Source organism: Eptatretus burgeri, chromosome 4, assembly GCF_056783735.1.
Source record: "Eptatretus burgeri isolate ZD-2024b chromosome 4, Ebu_testis_v1, whole genome shotgun sequence".
Taxonomy (NCBI): Eukaryota; Metazoa; Chordata; class Myxini; order Myxiniformes; family Myxinidae; genus Eptatretus; species Eptatretus burgeri.
This window is the reverse complement of record NC_140964.1, coordinates 72493014-72508979: the sequence shown is the minus strand read 5'-3', so window position 1 is coordinate 72508979 and position 15966 is coordinate 72493014. Positions and strand designations below refer to the sequence as shown.

At 40.6% G+C, this 15966-nt stretch overlaps 1 protein-coding gene across 4 annotated transcripts in view; it reads right to left on the bottom strand.

Annotated features, from left to right (window-relative positions):
* LOC147028329 (diacylglycerol kinase beta-like) overlaps positions 1-15966 on the bottom strand; it is a 315192-nt gene that overhangs the window by 208367 nt on the left and 90859 nt on the right. For all 4 annotated transcript variants that reach the window (XM_085878634.1, XM_085878633.1, XM_085878631.1 and 1 more), the window contains exon 2: positions 4366-4681. In XM_085878634.1, coding sequence (XP_085734760.1) covers positions 4366-4429 — 64 coding nt within the window. In that variant the 5' untranslated portion in view covers positions 4430-4681. The remainder of the gene's footprint in view (positions 1-4365; positions 4682-15966) is intronic.

The following is a 15966-nucleotide window of genomic DNA, read 5'->3' as shown; positions in this document are numbered from 1 at the left end:
ATATCATTTTGGCCCAGTCACTCAAAGGTTAGGAAATTGCTTAAAAAGTTCTTGTATCTGGAACAGGATCCGGATCATCACCAAAATCTAATAAATTCGTCCTTGTCGCACACCCAACCTATCCACCACATTTCCTCCAAATCTTTCTCAAACTTTTTGGGATATCCTGCTCACAGACAGACAAAAAAAAACAAACAAACAGACAGGGGTGAAAACATAATATCCGTCCACCTTCGGTGGCGAAGGTAAATATTGATTGAGAAACCGTGAAAAAATGTCTGCTACTTGTGGACAAAGGCATTTCCTTTGTTCTGATCGTAAACACCTCTGTAAATGTTGAAGAAATGAATCCAAGCGAAAACACAAAGGAATATTGAACAAGCAGAGTGGAAAACGTCAGCACGACAATGACGCTTCGCCTTGCAAATTCAGAATTGTGCCTTTATTAAGTGGAAAAAAACTTTTCTTTTTTGCAAAAGTTGATTTTGAAAGAAGGAATGGTTGATATTGGTTTCAAAAAAGTCGCGAAGGTCACTATGGCTGATGAAACATCATGTGTAGCATTCCAAAGAACTATCTGCCCATCTTGCTTCGCAAAGAATGTTCCACAACCGATAACAAGAAATGTCTCGATTACATGGGGCTGCTTACTTCTATAGTAAGTCAAAGCTCATGGAAGAGGCAAACGAGAGAGGACGAGGAAGAAGGGGATCTTTGACAAAAGGTGGTTAGTGGGAATAAGAAAAACACATTATCACAATTTTTCTGAATGGTAATGCAAGACGGTGAGAGATGTGCTGCAACCTGGAAGCAATGAGTGTAGGAAACATGATTGTACAGACACAGGAAGGAGATTACACTGGTACAAAACGACAGGGAAAAAGGTTTGCAGATGAGCGAGAAGTCTGGACTTTAAAAGTCAACAGCGTGGGGGCTATTAGATAAGCACAGGGGTTGTTGACCTCATGATCAGGCAAGAAGTTTAGAGCAAAAAATATAATGCAATTATGAAAAAGAAGCATCATTGAGGATGCAAATAAAAATATTATAAATGTTATCATACAAATCAAAAATGTCTGACAATATGATGATTAAAAAATGATTGAAAGCAGAAAGGAGTTTTTAGGATGTTATAACCGAAAGTTCAATAAGACCCATAGTTTTGAGGGAATTTATCAATAATTATTAGAACTTGGACTATCGAACGCGAGACAACTGTAGACCTGGCAAATGTTTCCGTCATGATTGCCCGACCAGAAATCCTGATTTACATGAATTCAGTCAATAAATCATTAATGCAGGAGTCTACACATTCAATATGCAAACAAGGAAAAGGAGGAAGGTTGAAGTGCATTAAGAAAAAATAATAAATATAAGAATGGAGGATGAAAGGGGAGAGAAGGGAGAGTGAGGAAGTACAGGAGTTTTGTATATTACCAGGAACAGTCTGATCGAAATGAATGAATGCCCGACCTATATAGTACCATCATAAGGGAGCTCTTATTTTTGGTTCTGAAGAAAATTCACAGGGGAACTTGGAATGAGTACCAAAGTTGGTGGTAGTTGTGGTGTAATGGTCCACAAATAGCCGGTTTGAACCTGGCCAAGTCATGCCAAAGACTTAAAATGGGACGTGCTGTCTCCTTACTTGACGCTCAGCATTTAAAAATGGAAGAGCATAGACATACAACCATAGTTTGGTAAAACAAACAAAACAAACAGGATGCAAAACATGCATGCATGGGGTGGACAAGTTGGATACAGGAGGAAACTTCAATGAGAGAAAACTGGAGAAATGCAAGGATGAAGGTTTTGGGTGGGGTTAAAGAGGGTAGAAAAGACAATTATTTTGGATTGGGGATGATCTGAGATGGTGGTGAACAGCTGTCTTGATGACCTGGAGGAAAGAAGAGATTGACGAGGATGTGGAAGTTGATTCCATAGGTGGGAAAGAAAGGGGAACAAATGAATGGAGGTGAGCAGTGATCCTGGACTGAAATAGTTTCACCAGAAGGAGGTTGATGGTGGACCATGTGAGTCCTGCAGAAATCTGGGGTGGGGAGGGGGGGGGACAAAGCAAAGAAATAGCAGAGGGTGCAAGACCAGAAAAGAGGGGGTAGAAGACAGAGAGGGACCACTGACCCACAGTGATAAGCCCATCAACTCACCTTCATCACGAAGTGATTCCAATAATCTTAAAGGTCTTGGTTTCTGCTGTACAGTGTCAAGCTAAGCAAGATGTGAGGCAGGGGAGCCAGCCCAGAGAGGGAGAGCAAAACTCCATCAAGCTGTGGATGAATGCCTTGTAGATGGATAGGAGTTCAGGCGTGCCAAGGAATAACTTCATATGATGGAGGATGCCCAGGCTTGCTTTGAAGGCCAACTTTGAAATGTGGTTTTCCCAAGAAATATCATGGTTGATAGTGTGACCCATGAGTTTGAATAACTGAACCTTCTCAAGAGGATTGTTAAGAAAGTAGATGGGAGGGTTTGCCAGACGGTCCTTTCGGAGAGAGATAGTGAGAATGTGAGATTTGTCAGGATTGAAAGACATTCCAAGTGTTTTACCATATTGTGATTTTTTTTTCAAGGTCTAAAGAGAGGAAAGAGGCTGCAGCTTGCCGGTCTGAAGAATGACGGAGGTAACGTCAGAGGGCGGAGACTTCAGAAAATAGATAAAGAAGATTTTCCAGAGTCAGAGAGATCATTGATGAAGATCAGGAATAGGACGAGAGAGAGAGAGACAGACAGAGAGAGACAGAGAGAGACAGAGAGAGATTCGTTGAGTGCCACATGTTGGCTTCGAGAGTCGAGGAAGTCAGTAAGCCATGTGGCAAGTTGGCTTTGGATGCCATAGGCAGAGAGTTTGGCGAGTAAGGCAGCATGCCAGACTATATGAAAAGCATGAGATATGTCCAGGGAGATGGCCCTGATCACGTGTCTGACATTGAGGGCCTCCATCCATTGTTGGGCGAGTTGAAGCAGCATGTCCAAGGTGGAATGACCTGATCTGAAACCAAATTGATGATCTGAAATGAGGTTGTTGGAGAAAAGGAAGGTTTTAATATCAACTATTATTATGGATTCCATGACCTTGTTGATGATTGGAAGAAAGCTGATAGGTCTGCAGTTGAGCAGATCAGTTTTTACTCCTTTTTAAATGTAATGCCAAGTGATGTTGACTGACTTCTATGCAGATGGAAGATGATCTAGGGCAAATGATATGATGAAAAGAGCAGAAAGAGGATGCAAAGGACCAGCAGAGCAGATTTTTAGGGCACGTGATGTAATGCTGTCAGGTCCAATTGCAGAATCAGTCAAAGGTTGTCAGAAACTTCGCCATCTTCTCAGGAGCAGTTGAGTGTGACAAGAGGGGAAATTAAGTGTAAGGATGCCAATTCCAAATTCCAAAATTGGCCAAACGGAGATGACATCATGGTGGTCAGAATTTTTTGTTGAAGATGCAAAGAAAGGTCGTGATGTAGGTGCAGGAGGAGGGAAGGTGGACCAAGCACTTAGCTCACAGACCGTTTTGGAAAATAATCTTTGCGAAGAAGAGAAACAGCTTTTTGCGAATAAGAAGAACTTGGAGAGGTATTCCTGATGGAGAAATCAGGAAAGTGAAGCATTTAAAAAAATGTTTTTATATGCTTTGAAAGGAAGAAAGAAGAAGCATTTATGTTCAATGAAGATTCAGTTTGGAGAAATTGAGAAAAGGAAAAAAATAAAGAATGGAGTACAGGATGTACAGGTAGAAGGAAATTCAATTCGAATGAGATTGTTGCGGAGTGAAATATATATATTTTTTGTTTGTTTGTTTTAATTTTTTTTGAAGTGAGGAGGGTAAATGGATTAATATTGAGGATGTAGAAAGTAAAATATTTGGGAAGAGAGAGGCAAACTGAAGAACATGGCGCCAAAAGGGACACAGAATTTTCACAGCGGCTATCCGAGGAGTATGTCTCAAACAACATGAACACAAATTCGACAAATACAGCACAACAAGGTACAATTTAACAAGGAGAATTGGACGAAAACACAAACAGAAACACAGAGATGAAGATATAACAGAAAAACATGACAAATCTGGTTCCGAAAACATCTTTTATGAGGTGAAAGTGGCAACGGCAGCGGCAGTTCGACCAACACATGGAAAAAAATCCCAGAATCGGAAGTCTTTAAATTATGACCATAAATCACAAAAAGTAATAAAATTCTAGGCTTTCGGACGATGGTGTCAGATCAGGAAAATTTGAATCTGCATGCATGTTCACCACGGAAGTTACAAGGTTTGTGAAAACATCAAGCAAGTTGCTTTGCTAACTCTACTTTTAAAAAATACAAAGAAACAAAAAGGGATCTTACACTGCGTAAGTTCCTGTAGCTGAGAGAACTCGGCAGGACTCAGAGTGGACCACTTGTGGCTCATCTTTGTGCAGTTGATGGCAGCAACGTCTTTTTTTTTCACAGGAAATGCATGCAGGTTGATCAAGAAGCAGCAGGTAGATCAAGGAGCAGCAGGACGTTTTGGTGAGTACTTAGAAAAGGGGTATCTCTGAGTCATTACGGCTCTGACTTGATTTCCATTGCTTGATAATGGAGACGTTTTATATGTTCGAGTGTGTCAGGAGGTCTTTCTTGTGTCTTCAGCGGTTCCGCTGGAGTCCTTTTCTCTATTGTCCTGGGGTGTTTGAACCACATGACAGTTAATAATTAAAAAAAAAATGTCGTCCACATTCTTTATCAGCTTCTGGAAGTATGCACACACCTTACATGAAATGACCAAAACATTGTGAAAACAAAACTTTCAGATTATTCAACCAATCAGATTCAGAAATTTTTCATTCGGCCAAAGCTAATGGTAGATATCACGAAACATTTGTGAACACACGAGCATTATTGCATTCTTGAACTGGTTCCAGACTGATGAGCTCCAAAAGGTGAAATGGCTGTCCTTCAATGGCTTCTTTGTTCACTTGACCCATGTACTAACAAGTCTTGTTCAGGGGAAACAGTCAAGCAAATAAATATAAATAAACAAATAAATAAATAAACACTTTAAACCACATTTATTTCAGTGAAATTCCACCTGAAAGAATGTTCCTCTTAACAAATAGTGAGCACTGTAATTTTCTATTTCTAGGTAGTATGCAAAAGTTGCTTGACTTGTTAGTGAGAGTAACAGGAACAATTTTGGTAAAGGTGGCTAACAAATCTTTCATTATGAGGAAAGGTTTAGCCAGTTTAGCCTTGTGGGTCAATCCTGTTATTTAGCATTCCTTGGTTATCTGCATGTGAATTACTGGCTTATGAGAAGCAGAGAACCTAGTTTCATTTCCATCCACCCATCCAGACCATGCTCTGTGCAGACCATTGGTGCTGCCGAAGCTGTCTCCTTGGCTATTGGGTACAATCCTGGATGGGTCACGACTCCAACACAGTATACCAGCATGCTGGCACTCATTTTGCCGACCTCGGAAGGATGACAGGTAGAGTCAACCCCACCTGGTATTATCTCAACAATCAAGTGGGATTTGAACTCAGGATCCAAGGATCACAAACCCACCACCCGAACCATCAAGCCAACACCAGGCATCGTGTCAATTCCCATTTACCGTTTATTTGTCCTTTGTCGATGAATGTACTTGTTAGCCCGCGCTTGCGAAGCGAAAAGCGAAGTTAAGCAATCGGTCGCGTAAGTGCGTACGTGGAATGTATGTGTCTGCATTTTGTTATTCCCTTTTCTCTGCAAACAATTGTCGGATTGACACAAAATTTTCACCATAGATTCAAACTTGGCTCCTGTCCCATTGGGAATAAATGTGATTTTTTTATACCTTCACTGATGAAGTCGCTGGTGACATTGTTTTTGGGTTGGCCACCCGTCTGTGCGTACGTACGTACGTCCATGCTAATTTTCAGCATTTTCTCTGCAACCCTTTATCCGATTTTACATGAAATTTTCACCATAGGTGCAACTACTCATGCAAAATGTTTCAATATAATTATATCAGAGATCACGTGGTGTGGCAGCCATGTTGGAAAAAAGGAAAAAAATTTGGACGTCTGCATCTCTGAAACCGCAACATGGAAAAAATTGAAACTTGGCACGTGTGAAGTACTCCGTATGGGAAACAAGTGTGCTTTTTGATGAGGTCATAGGTGGCTTTGTTATGACGTCATAATTGCATACGTCGAATGCTTTATCCGATCAGTATGAAAATTTTGAGGGTCATCTAAGGCTAAATTGCATGGGGGAAAACAAAATTGATAACATCATCAGTCATGTGCTTCGATAGCCATATTGTTTTGAACATAAAAACCTTCTTCTTCGAAATAGCTGAACAGATCAAGGCAAAACTTTACAGGTTTGATTGCCTATCCATGAGGAACAAAAGGTTCTCCACATATGACATCATAGTTCACATGGTTTTGGCAGCAATGATTTTTTGAAGAATAAAGAAGAAACAGCCTGACAGATTGAGGGGAAACTTTACCAACATGATCCCCAAGCTTTGGGAATACCAGGGTGTTCATGAATAATCAATAGGTCACATGGTCTGGCAGCCATATTGGATTGAAGGGAAATCTTTAAAAACATTAATTCTCTTGAACCGCTTCATCAATTGAAATGAAACTTCAAAATTATGATCTAGTCGACATGGGGAATATATATCTTAAATTTCAACCTGAATGGATGCATGGTCTGGCAGCCAGAATTATTTAATATTTTAAATCTGTATTCTTTCTGATTTCTTTTTTTGAATAAGGCTCACTTGGCTGTGCCATGATGGATTTGAGGGTAGAGTATCAGCAAGGCCTAAGTCACATTTTCTCTACGGCGAGGATACGGCGGCCGTACGCCCTCTGAATTGACGGAAACGTGCGGTGGCCGCAGAGTTTCTGCGGTGGCCTCGGGGTGGCCCTACGCCGTATGGCTATATTTTACAGACCGTAAGGTCGCCGTGGAATTATAACGCGGAGATAATAACTTTTTTTTCATTTCTACGTTCGCCGTAGCAATTCGACAAGCCGAAAAAAAAATGGTAAAAAAAAAAATTAACCCATTCGTTACCGTCCGTCTGGCCGCACGTTCATCTTAGGGCCCCCCTGCGGTCGCCTTGCGGGCACCTTGTGTCTGCCTTGAAAATTATATGGCCGCCGCAGGAACGCGCTAAGGTCACCGTGCGACATGAAATCAAAGACCGTACGGCACCCCCACGTTTTCGGTCTCCACAATTTATAAATACGCCATGCAGCTCCCCAAAAAATAAAAACATATGTAACTGCTACATTGTGTGACCGTGGAAATACTGTGGCCACCGTATAATTGTTAGTGGCCGTAGATTTTGGAGACCCCACGGCAGCCGTGGCAAATGTGACCGAGGCCTTAAAACCTGAGTCCTATCCAGGTTTCTCCTGATGACTTAATCTTTACCTTTTGCTTGTTTGGGTTCCTTCTGATGACTTCAATGCAGCAACTATTTTATTTGGTCTTCCATTTCATTTGAATTTAATTTTTTTTAATCCCATTCTGATTTCAATTGAATAAAGAGGAAAGAGGACATCATGTGTCAGGTGACCTATCAAAGCGGGATGTCTTGGTACCCAGTCATCACTACCAGCGGTTATAAAGTGGCAATTCTAGCGTTAAGAGCATCCATCGAAAACCGTTCAACGGAGGAAATTGGAACTTTACCACGTTACATGACCATTTGATTAAAGCGCATATTGAGCATACAGGGAAAACCGTTCAACTGAGGAAATTGGAACTTTACCACATGTTACATGACCATTTGATATAGCACATATTGAGTGTACATCAAAATCATTTAACAGAGGAAACTGAAATTTTATAACATGTTACATGACCATTTGATATAGCACATATTGAGTGTAAATCAAAACCATTCAACAGAGGAAACTCAAACTTCATAACATGTTACATGACCATTTGATATAGCACATACCGAGTGTACATAAAAACCGTTCAACAGAGGAAACTGAAATTTCATAACATGTTACATGACCATTTGATATAGAACATATTGAGTGTACATAAAAACCATTCAAATGAGGAAATTGGAACTTTACCACATTACATGACCATTTGATTAAAGCTCATATTGAGCGGACATGGAAAACCGATCAACGGAGGAAATGTAGCTTTACCACATGTTACATAACCATTTGATATAGCACATATTGAGTGTAAATCAAAACCATTCCAGGGAGGAAACTTAGCTTTACCACATGTTACATGACCATTTGATATAGCACATATTGAGTGTAAATCAAAACCATTCAAAGGAGGAAATTTAGCTTTCCACATGTTACATAACCATTTGATATAGCACATATTGAGTGTAAATCAAAACCATTCCACGGAGGAAATTTAGCTTTCCACATGTTACATAACCATTTGATATAGCACATATTGAGTGTAAATCAAAACCATTCCACGAAGGAAATTTAGCTTTACCACATGTTACATGACCATTTGATATAGCACATATTGAGTGTAAATCAAAACCATTCCACAAAGGAAATTTAGCTTTACCACATGTTACATAACCATTTGATATAGCACATATTGAGTGTAAATCAAAACCATTCCACGGAGGAAACTGAAATTTTATAACATGTTACATGACCATTTGATAGAGCACATATTGAGTGTACATAAAAACCATTCAATGGAGGAAATTTAGCTTTCCACATGTTACATAACCATTTGATATAGCACATATTGAGTGTAAATCAAAACCATTCCACGAAGGAAATTTAGCTTTCCACATGTTACATAACCATTTGATATAGCACATATTGAGTGTAAATCAAAACCATTCCACGAAGGAAATTTAGCTTTCCACATGTTACATAACCATTTGATATAGCACATATTGAGTGTAAATCAAAACCATTCCACGAAGGAAATTTAGCTTTCCACATGTTACATAACCATTTGATATAGCACATATTGAGTGTAAATCAAAACCATTCCACGAAGGAAATTTAGCTTTACCACATGTTACATAACCATTTGATATAGCACATATTGAGTGTAAATCAAAACCATTCCACGGAGGAAACTGAAATTTTATAACATGTTACATGACCATTTGATAGAGCACATATTGAGTGTACATAAAAACCATTCAATGGAGGAAATTTAGCTTTACCACATGTTACATAACCATTTAATATAGCACATATCGAGTGTAAATCAAAACCATTCAACGGAGGAAATTTAGCTTTACCACATGTTACATAACCATTTGATACAGCACATATCAGTTGGAGAAAAAAAAAGCAAAGAAGCAGAAGGAAAATGTGGCATTTAATGATCCCCCAATTTATGCTTCAGCAATATATTCTGGCATCTTTGTCAGCCTTGGTAGTTATGGAAACACTCAAGAATGAGAATAAAAGCTACTTTGTCAAGGCTTATGAATGTACTCTATAGCAGACTTTTCAAAGGAAATTTGATAACCTCAGAAGTGTAGAGAGATGTCATTCCAAATATGCCACCAGAAGAGTTGGCTCACACCAAGTCCTTTTCAAGACAGTATTCTATGAATACCATCCAGTTATTGATTTATTTATTTTACAACAGACCTGATCATAAGCACTTCCACAACAAACAGTTGTGGAATCCTATGGAAGAGCTGTCAAAATAAGTGGTAGTTTGAAATATGAAAAAATGAAAGCACACTCATGTCACCTATTGTCTTCATCCTGTATGTGATTTATGTACAAGCTCCTCTGTGAGCCTCAGGTAGATGTTCAGTTGATTGCCTGCTCCTAATCGAAGCTGGGGAGAATGTTCATATTGGAAGATCACACGATAGAATCAGGATACACCAATATCCAAATCGTGCAAACGAATAAAATGAAAAGACAACAGCCACCATACCATTTCGAGCTGAGATTTATGTGTGCTTAATGCTGCTCTTTGTAGTTAAAAGATATAAATCAAAGACAAAATGTTTGAATGTGCCCAGTGCAATGTGGGCAGAGTTAATTTGATTTCCTCTGCTTGGGTAAAAACCACGTGGGTAGATTAATTATGTGTCATATCATTACATTCGTGCAAAAAAGAGACTTTACAAAGAGCCTAGCTATGAAAAGGGTGAATCATCTTGCGAAATGGCAAGCAATTTCATGTCCTCCTAAGATTTTGTTTATATATTTACAAAATTACTTTGTGCAAAATTATTTCATTTCATGAGCAAATACTTTCAGACAGACATTTGATGATTGTAAGAAAAATTGCCGAAGATATAGATTGACGTTTTCTTTATTAAACACCAACCAGGTCAATTCAATCACTCAGGCCTTTATCCCCACGCTCAGTCAAGGGTGACATTGTTTCATACACACACCTTGGCAATAGTGGAGCTGCAGGATAGTGAAAATATTTTGAATGATCGGTTGGTGATGTCATTCATGTATAATGACCTGCCCATATTTTCTATGATGATGACAGGTCATTTTGGGAGAAGGGGAAGAATGGGAGGGAAGGGGCTGCACAATACTGAAATATACCGCAAGTCCCATATTCACTTTTATATTTTGCATATAAATTTGCTTCAGCCATAAATCTTTAAAAATTATGATCCGTATTTATAAAAGGAGCAGGGTGTTTTTGTAAATCTATGAGAGACCAAGATATAAGTTCAAAGAGGAGAATAACAACCAAAAGCACAGGAAACATAAATTAGAGCAGAAAACAACCAGGATGCAGACACAAACTGGAGCTTAACTTTCATCATGGAAGAGCGGCTTGGAGGTAAATAATTTGGAGTCTCAGGTGTCCAAATCTTGTTTCAGGTGTCAAAACCATTCAGGTGGAGTTGAATCCCAAGCAGGCATGGATACACCATAAGGTCATTGTGGGCCTCAACCACCCCCTATTTTTTTTGGCGAAAGACAAATTTGTCCTAAAAACTTGCTCCTCTACTCTTGCTCACCCTCTCTCTGTTCTATTCACCCTTTCATTTGCTCAAGGTCATCTGCCATCTGCTTGGAAATCTGCAAACATTACTGCCCTGCATAAAAAGGTGCAAAAACAGATCCCTGAAACTACAGACCAATCAGCCTTCTCCCGATCATCAGCAAGGTTTTGGAATCCATCATTGCTTCAGACATTAAATCCTTCCTCTTTTCCAATGGCCTGAATTCCGATCATCAATTTGGTTTCAGACCAGGTCACTCTACCCTGGATAAGCTGCTTCTCCTCTCCCAACAATGGATGGAGGTCCTCAATGCCGGACAGGAAATCAGAGCCATCTCCCTCGACATATCACGTGCTTTTGACATGGTCCGGCACCCTGCCCTGCTCACCAAGCTCTCTTCCTATGGTATCCAAGCCATCTCCACTCATGGCTCGCAGACTTCCTCTCCTGTCGCAGTCAACGTGTGGCCCTTAATTGAGTTCTCTCATCCCCTCTTCATGTCCAGGCTGGAGTTCCTCAAGGTAGCGTTCTGGGCCCTGTTCTTTTTCTGGTTTTCATCAATGATCTCTCTGACTGTCTGGAAAATGCTCTTTATCTCTTTGCTGATGACTCCACCCTCTGCCCTACCATCTGTCATCCCTCAGACCGGCAAGCATCAGCTTCTTCGCTCTCTGCAGATCTGGATAAAATCACAAACTGGTCCAACAAATGGAACATGTCTTTCAATTCTGACAAATCTCACACTCCCACGATATCTCTCCGAAAGGACCGTTTGGACCCCCCGCCTCCCCCATCTACTTTCTCAACAATCTGCTGGAAGAAGTCCTTTCATTCAAGCTTCTGGGTCTCACTATCTTCCATGATCTTTCCTGGGAAAGCCACAATTCCAACCTGGCCTCCAAAGCCAATCACTGACTGGGAATCTTCCGTCGTGCAAAGTCCTTCCTCAGCCCACCTGAGCTCCTGACCACATATAAAGCTTTGGTCTACAGCCTGATGGAGTACTGCTCTTCCCTCTGGGCTGGTGCTCCTGCCTCCCACCATTCTTGGCTTCACGTGGTGGAAAACAAGGCATTTAAGATCAATGGTATCACCTGCGTTGAGGCTGAGTCTTTGGGCCTTTCACTCTCTCACCGCGGGCAGGTCGGTGGTCTTTCTGTCTTCTAACGTTTTCTCTCCGGTCTCACCCCCCACCCATTTTCCGCAGGGTGCTCAAGGTCCGCCAGTCACCGCATTTTGGTGAAACTACCAAAATCACGAATCACTGTTCACCTTCATTCTTTCATGCCTCTTTTTTTCCCGCCTTTGGAATAAACTCCCACATTCTGTTCAATCCAATTCTTCCCTCCAGGCCTTCAAAACAGCCATTCACCTCCTTCTTTTATCCTCCCCCATCCAAAACCTCGATCTTTTCTACCCCCGTTAATCCACCCCAAACCCACCTCCTTTGAATTCCCTGCTTTCCTTCCGGAAAGTCCCTGTAATGTCCATCTTGTATACCCTGTGTTCCCCACCCCATCCCTCTCTCTTCCACAGATCTCCTAATGTCTCTGTTCCCCACTGTTTTGTCCTTCCCTCTCCTGCCCCTCTTGTCTCATGCCCCCCCCCGCCCCCTTGCTGTGCATTGTGTGTTAGTTCTCATTCATAATGCATACAAAAAAAAAAGTGATTAAAAAAAGGCAAACTGCACCACAATATCCCCATCGTGTTTATTCACTTTTATTTTATTCCGGTCGACCATCAGTCTCAAAAGGGACGATTTTCATACATTACAGACGTAATGGAAAAAAGGCATTTTTCTAAACCCATATATAACACACAAACAGGTAAGCCTAACTCTGGAGCTGCCACTTTTGAGGATAACTTTGGAGGATAACTCAGAGATAGCACACTGGCCCTTGAGCTGTCTAGACTGGGTTTGATTGCTGATCCAACAATGAACGATTACAGGGTGTGCTGTCCATCAGATGGGATGACAAGCTGGGGGTCCGTCGACCTGCATTTGTTGGTGGATGTTCAGGATTCCAGGGTGCATTTCACAAGAGAAAGCCATTATGTGCTCGCCACATTCACAAAATGTTTGGCGAATCCAAGCATGAGACTGGAGGATGAAAAGTTTCTGCATCACCAACATAATAGCCCCCTCAATCATAATTATGTGACGATATGTTTTCCGCAAGAATTTGTGGAATGTCCACCATATTCGTGCTCTCTCCATTGAATTGTATTAGCTGACCATATGATGATGACAATTGCTCACCGAAAAAAAAAATTCCGAATGTAAAAATGCCAAATGTAAATTGCTTTCAAGTATAGAACTGCATTTCAACAAGCAACAGAACTCCATGATTACATTTTCATCAGTCATTGACAAATCGTTATTAAAGATCAAAGGTGACCTTGATTTGAAATGAGCCGTACCAAGAGTTAAATTGATGAGCATATCAAATGAGAATACACATCGATGTGCTTTCTTAGCTGTAAAAAAATTCTTACATTCATACCTCCACTCCAGATCCACCTTAACTTGGCTAATCATCATCAAGAGAGTTGTGTTGCAAGCAAAGAAGACTATATTTTGCAACAATGTATGATATTTTTTGCTGGATCCATGCCTCATGATCTCAAGAGGTGAGACCTTGCGTGTCAAGAGTGAAATGTGTACTCACTCCTCGACTCAAGTTTCGAATCTTGTTTTGTGTTACCAGGAGCAAGTCATAAGGGGTGAGTTTCCAACTTGGAATGGAATTCTCAAGGGTGAAGACTTGAGTCAAGCTTCAAGTTTTGGGCAATTGGTTTAGAGCCACCTTTCAAGTTGGGCCTGAAGTATCGAGGGTTGATTGTTTGATTGGTTTGAGTTTTCATGTTTGCATCTTGATTCCCAATACAAGTTGTGAGTCTCAACGCTAAAGCGGTGTCGACTTGAGTTTTAATGATCGAGTCTCGAGTCACGTGTCAATACAAATTTTATTTTTAGTAATACTCATAGTCCTGATATGATAACAAGGAATGACAAGGAACATTGATGCAGGAGGAGGCCATTCAGCCCATCATGCCAGTGCTACACTAACACCAGACCAAACAAATCCAATCAATAAGCAATTTATAAAACCAATAAATCATCAATCAATGATTGATCATTTCAGGTTTTTAAAAATCTTAATTAATGTGAACATGCAATCAAGAAAATCATCACACACAGGTATTTTATGTTACTTCTTTATGCTAACTTACACAGTTGAGGAAGCACAAGAAAGCCTTTGAGCACATCTCACTTGTGCTGAAACCCATCCTAACACTTGACACTGAACAGTGCTCTCGAACCTTAATGACATGTGTTAGTTGGAGATAAATAGAATGAAAGAGGTAGGGTGATAGTGGGGAGAGGGTGGGAATGAGAAGAGGAAGGGGAATGGCAAGGATGTACACTACCGGTCAAAAAGTTTTTGAACACCCCCATTTTTCCGGTTTTTCCTGAAATTTAATCAGTTTAATGTTTCAATGTACTCTGAAATTAAAGCATAGAACAAATAAACAATTGCAGATAAAAAAGAAATGATGGAATCGTTTTGTCGAACATAATTGTCTAAATTTTTGACTCACCAAAGTAGCCACCTTTTGCAGATATAACAGCCGAACATACTCGTGGCATTCTTTCTCCAATGGAAATCAAATATTATTCGGAAAGTTCTTCCCAACACTGTTGCAAAAGTTCCCACAAATGTGTTGCACTTGTCAGTTGCTTTGCTTTCATCCTTCTGTCCAGTTCATCCCAAACCAGCTCGATGGGGTTTAAGTCCAGAGACTGTGCTGGCCATTCCATGAGTTGAAGCCTACCGTCTTGTTCTTTTCTTCTAAGCTCGTTCTGACATAGCCTGGAGGTATGTTTTGGGTCGTTATCTTGCTGTAGGATGAACCACTGACCAACTAGGCGTAGACCAGAGGGTACTGCATGGTGCTGCAAAATGCTGTGGTAGCCCTTTTGGTTCAGGGTGCCAGTCACTCTGTGCTAGTCGCCGACTCTGGATCCAGCAAAAGAGCCCTTGATCGTCACGCTTCCTCCTCCATGTTTGACAGTTGGTGTCACAGACTGAGGAACCATCCTTTCCTCTACTCGATGGTGTACAAAAACCCTGCATGATGAACCGAATATTTCAAATTTTGAATCATCGGTCCATAAGTCCTTCTTCCAGTTTTCAGTAGTCCACTGGTGGTGCTTCATTGCCCCGGCAAGCCTCTTTTTCTTATTTTGCAATCTTAGTAATGGCTTTCTTACTGCCACTCGACCTGTCAAACCTGCAGCATGAAATCTTCTCTTCACAGTTGAAACTGAGACTTCCTTACTTTGACCAGTGTTAAGCTGTGCTTGAAGCTGCTGCCCTGTGAGCCACATATCACGCAAGCTGTTGACTCAGAAACTTGTCTTCTGAATGTGTTGTGGCTTTGGGTCTGCCAGACCTCTTCCTATTAGAGTTTCCTCCAGTTTCCAAATGCCTTTTCATGTTGAAGGAAACTGTATCCACTGACATCTTGGCTTTCTTTGCAATTTCTCTAAAGGAAAGATCTACACTTTTAAGGGTTATGTTAATGGTCTTTGTCTTTTAATTGTTTTTAAGTGTTCTGTTAATCGCCAGACTTGGCCCCTTGTGATTTTTTTCCTATTGCCTAAGCTCAAGGGGGTGATCAAGGGTACATAGGGCTAAAAACAAGGAATTGTCTTTTTCTTTGTTTATGATTGAAAAAAAAGACAATTAACAAAAAGTTGTGGCCTGGACACTTGCACACACAAACACAATTGCAAATCCCCATCTCCAACTGTGCAGGGGGATGGGCTTGCACACAAATTAGTGCTTGAAAAAAAAGAAGACCACCATGTACAGTGAAAGTACTGATGCTGAAAGAGAAACTGTCATGCTTTGGTTGGACACATCATGTTTGCAGAAAATGAAAATCTGGAGAAGTCAACCAATCTGGGTATGTTTGTGGGAAGAAGAGGAAGAGGCAGACC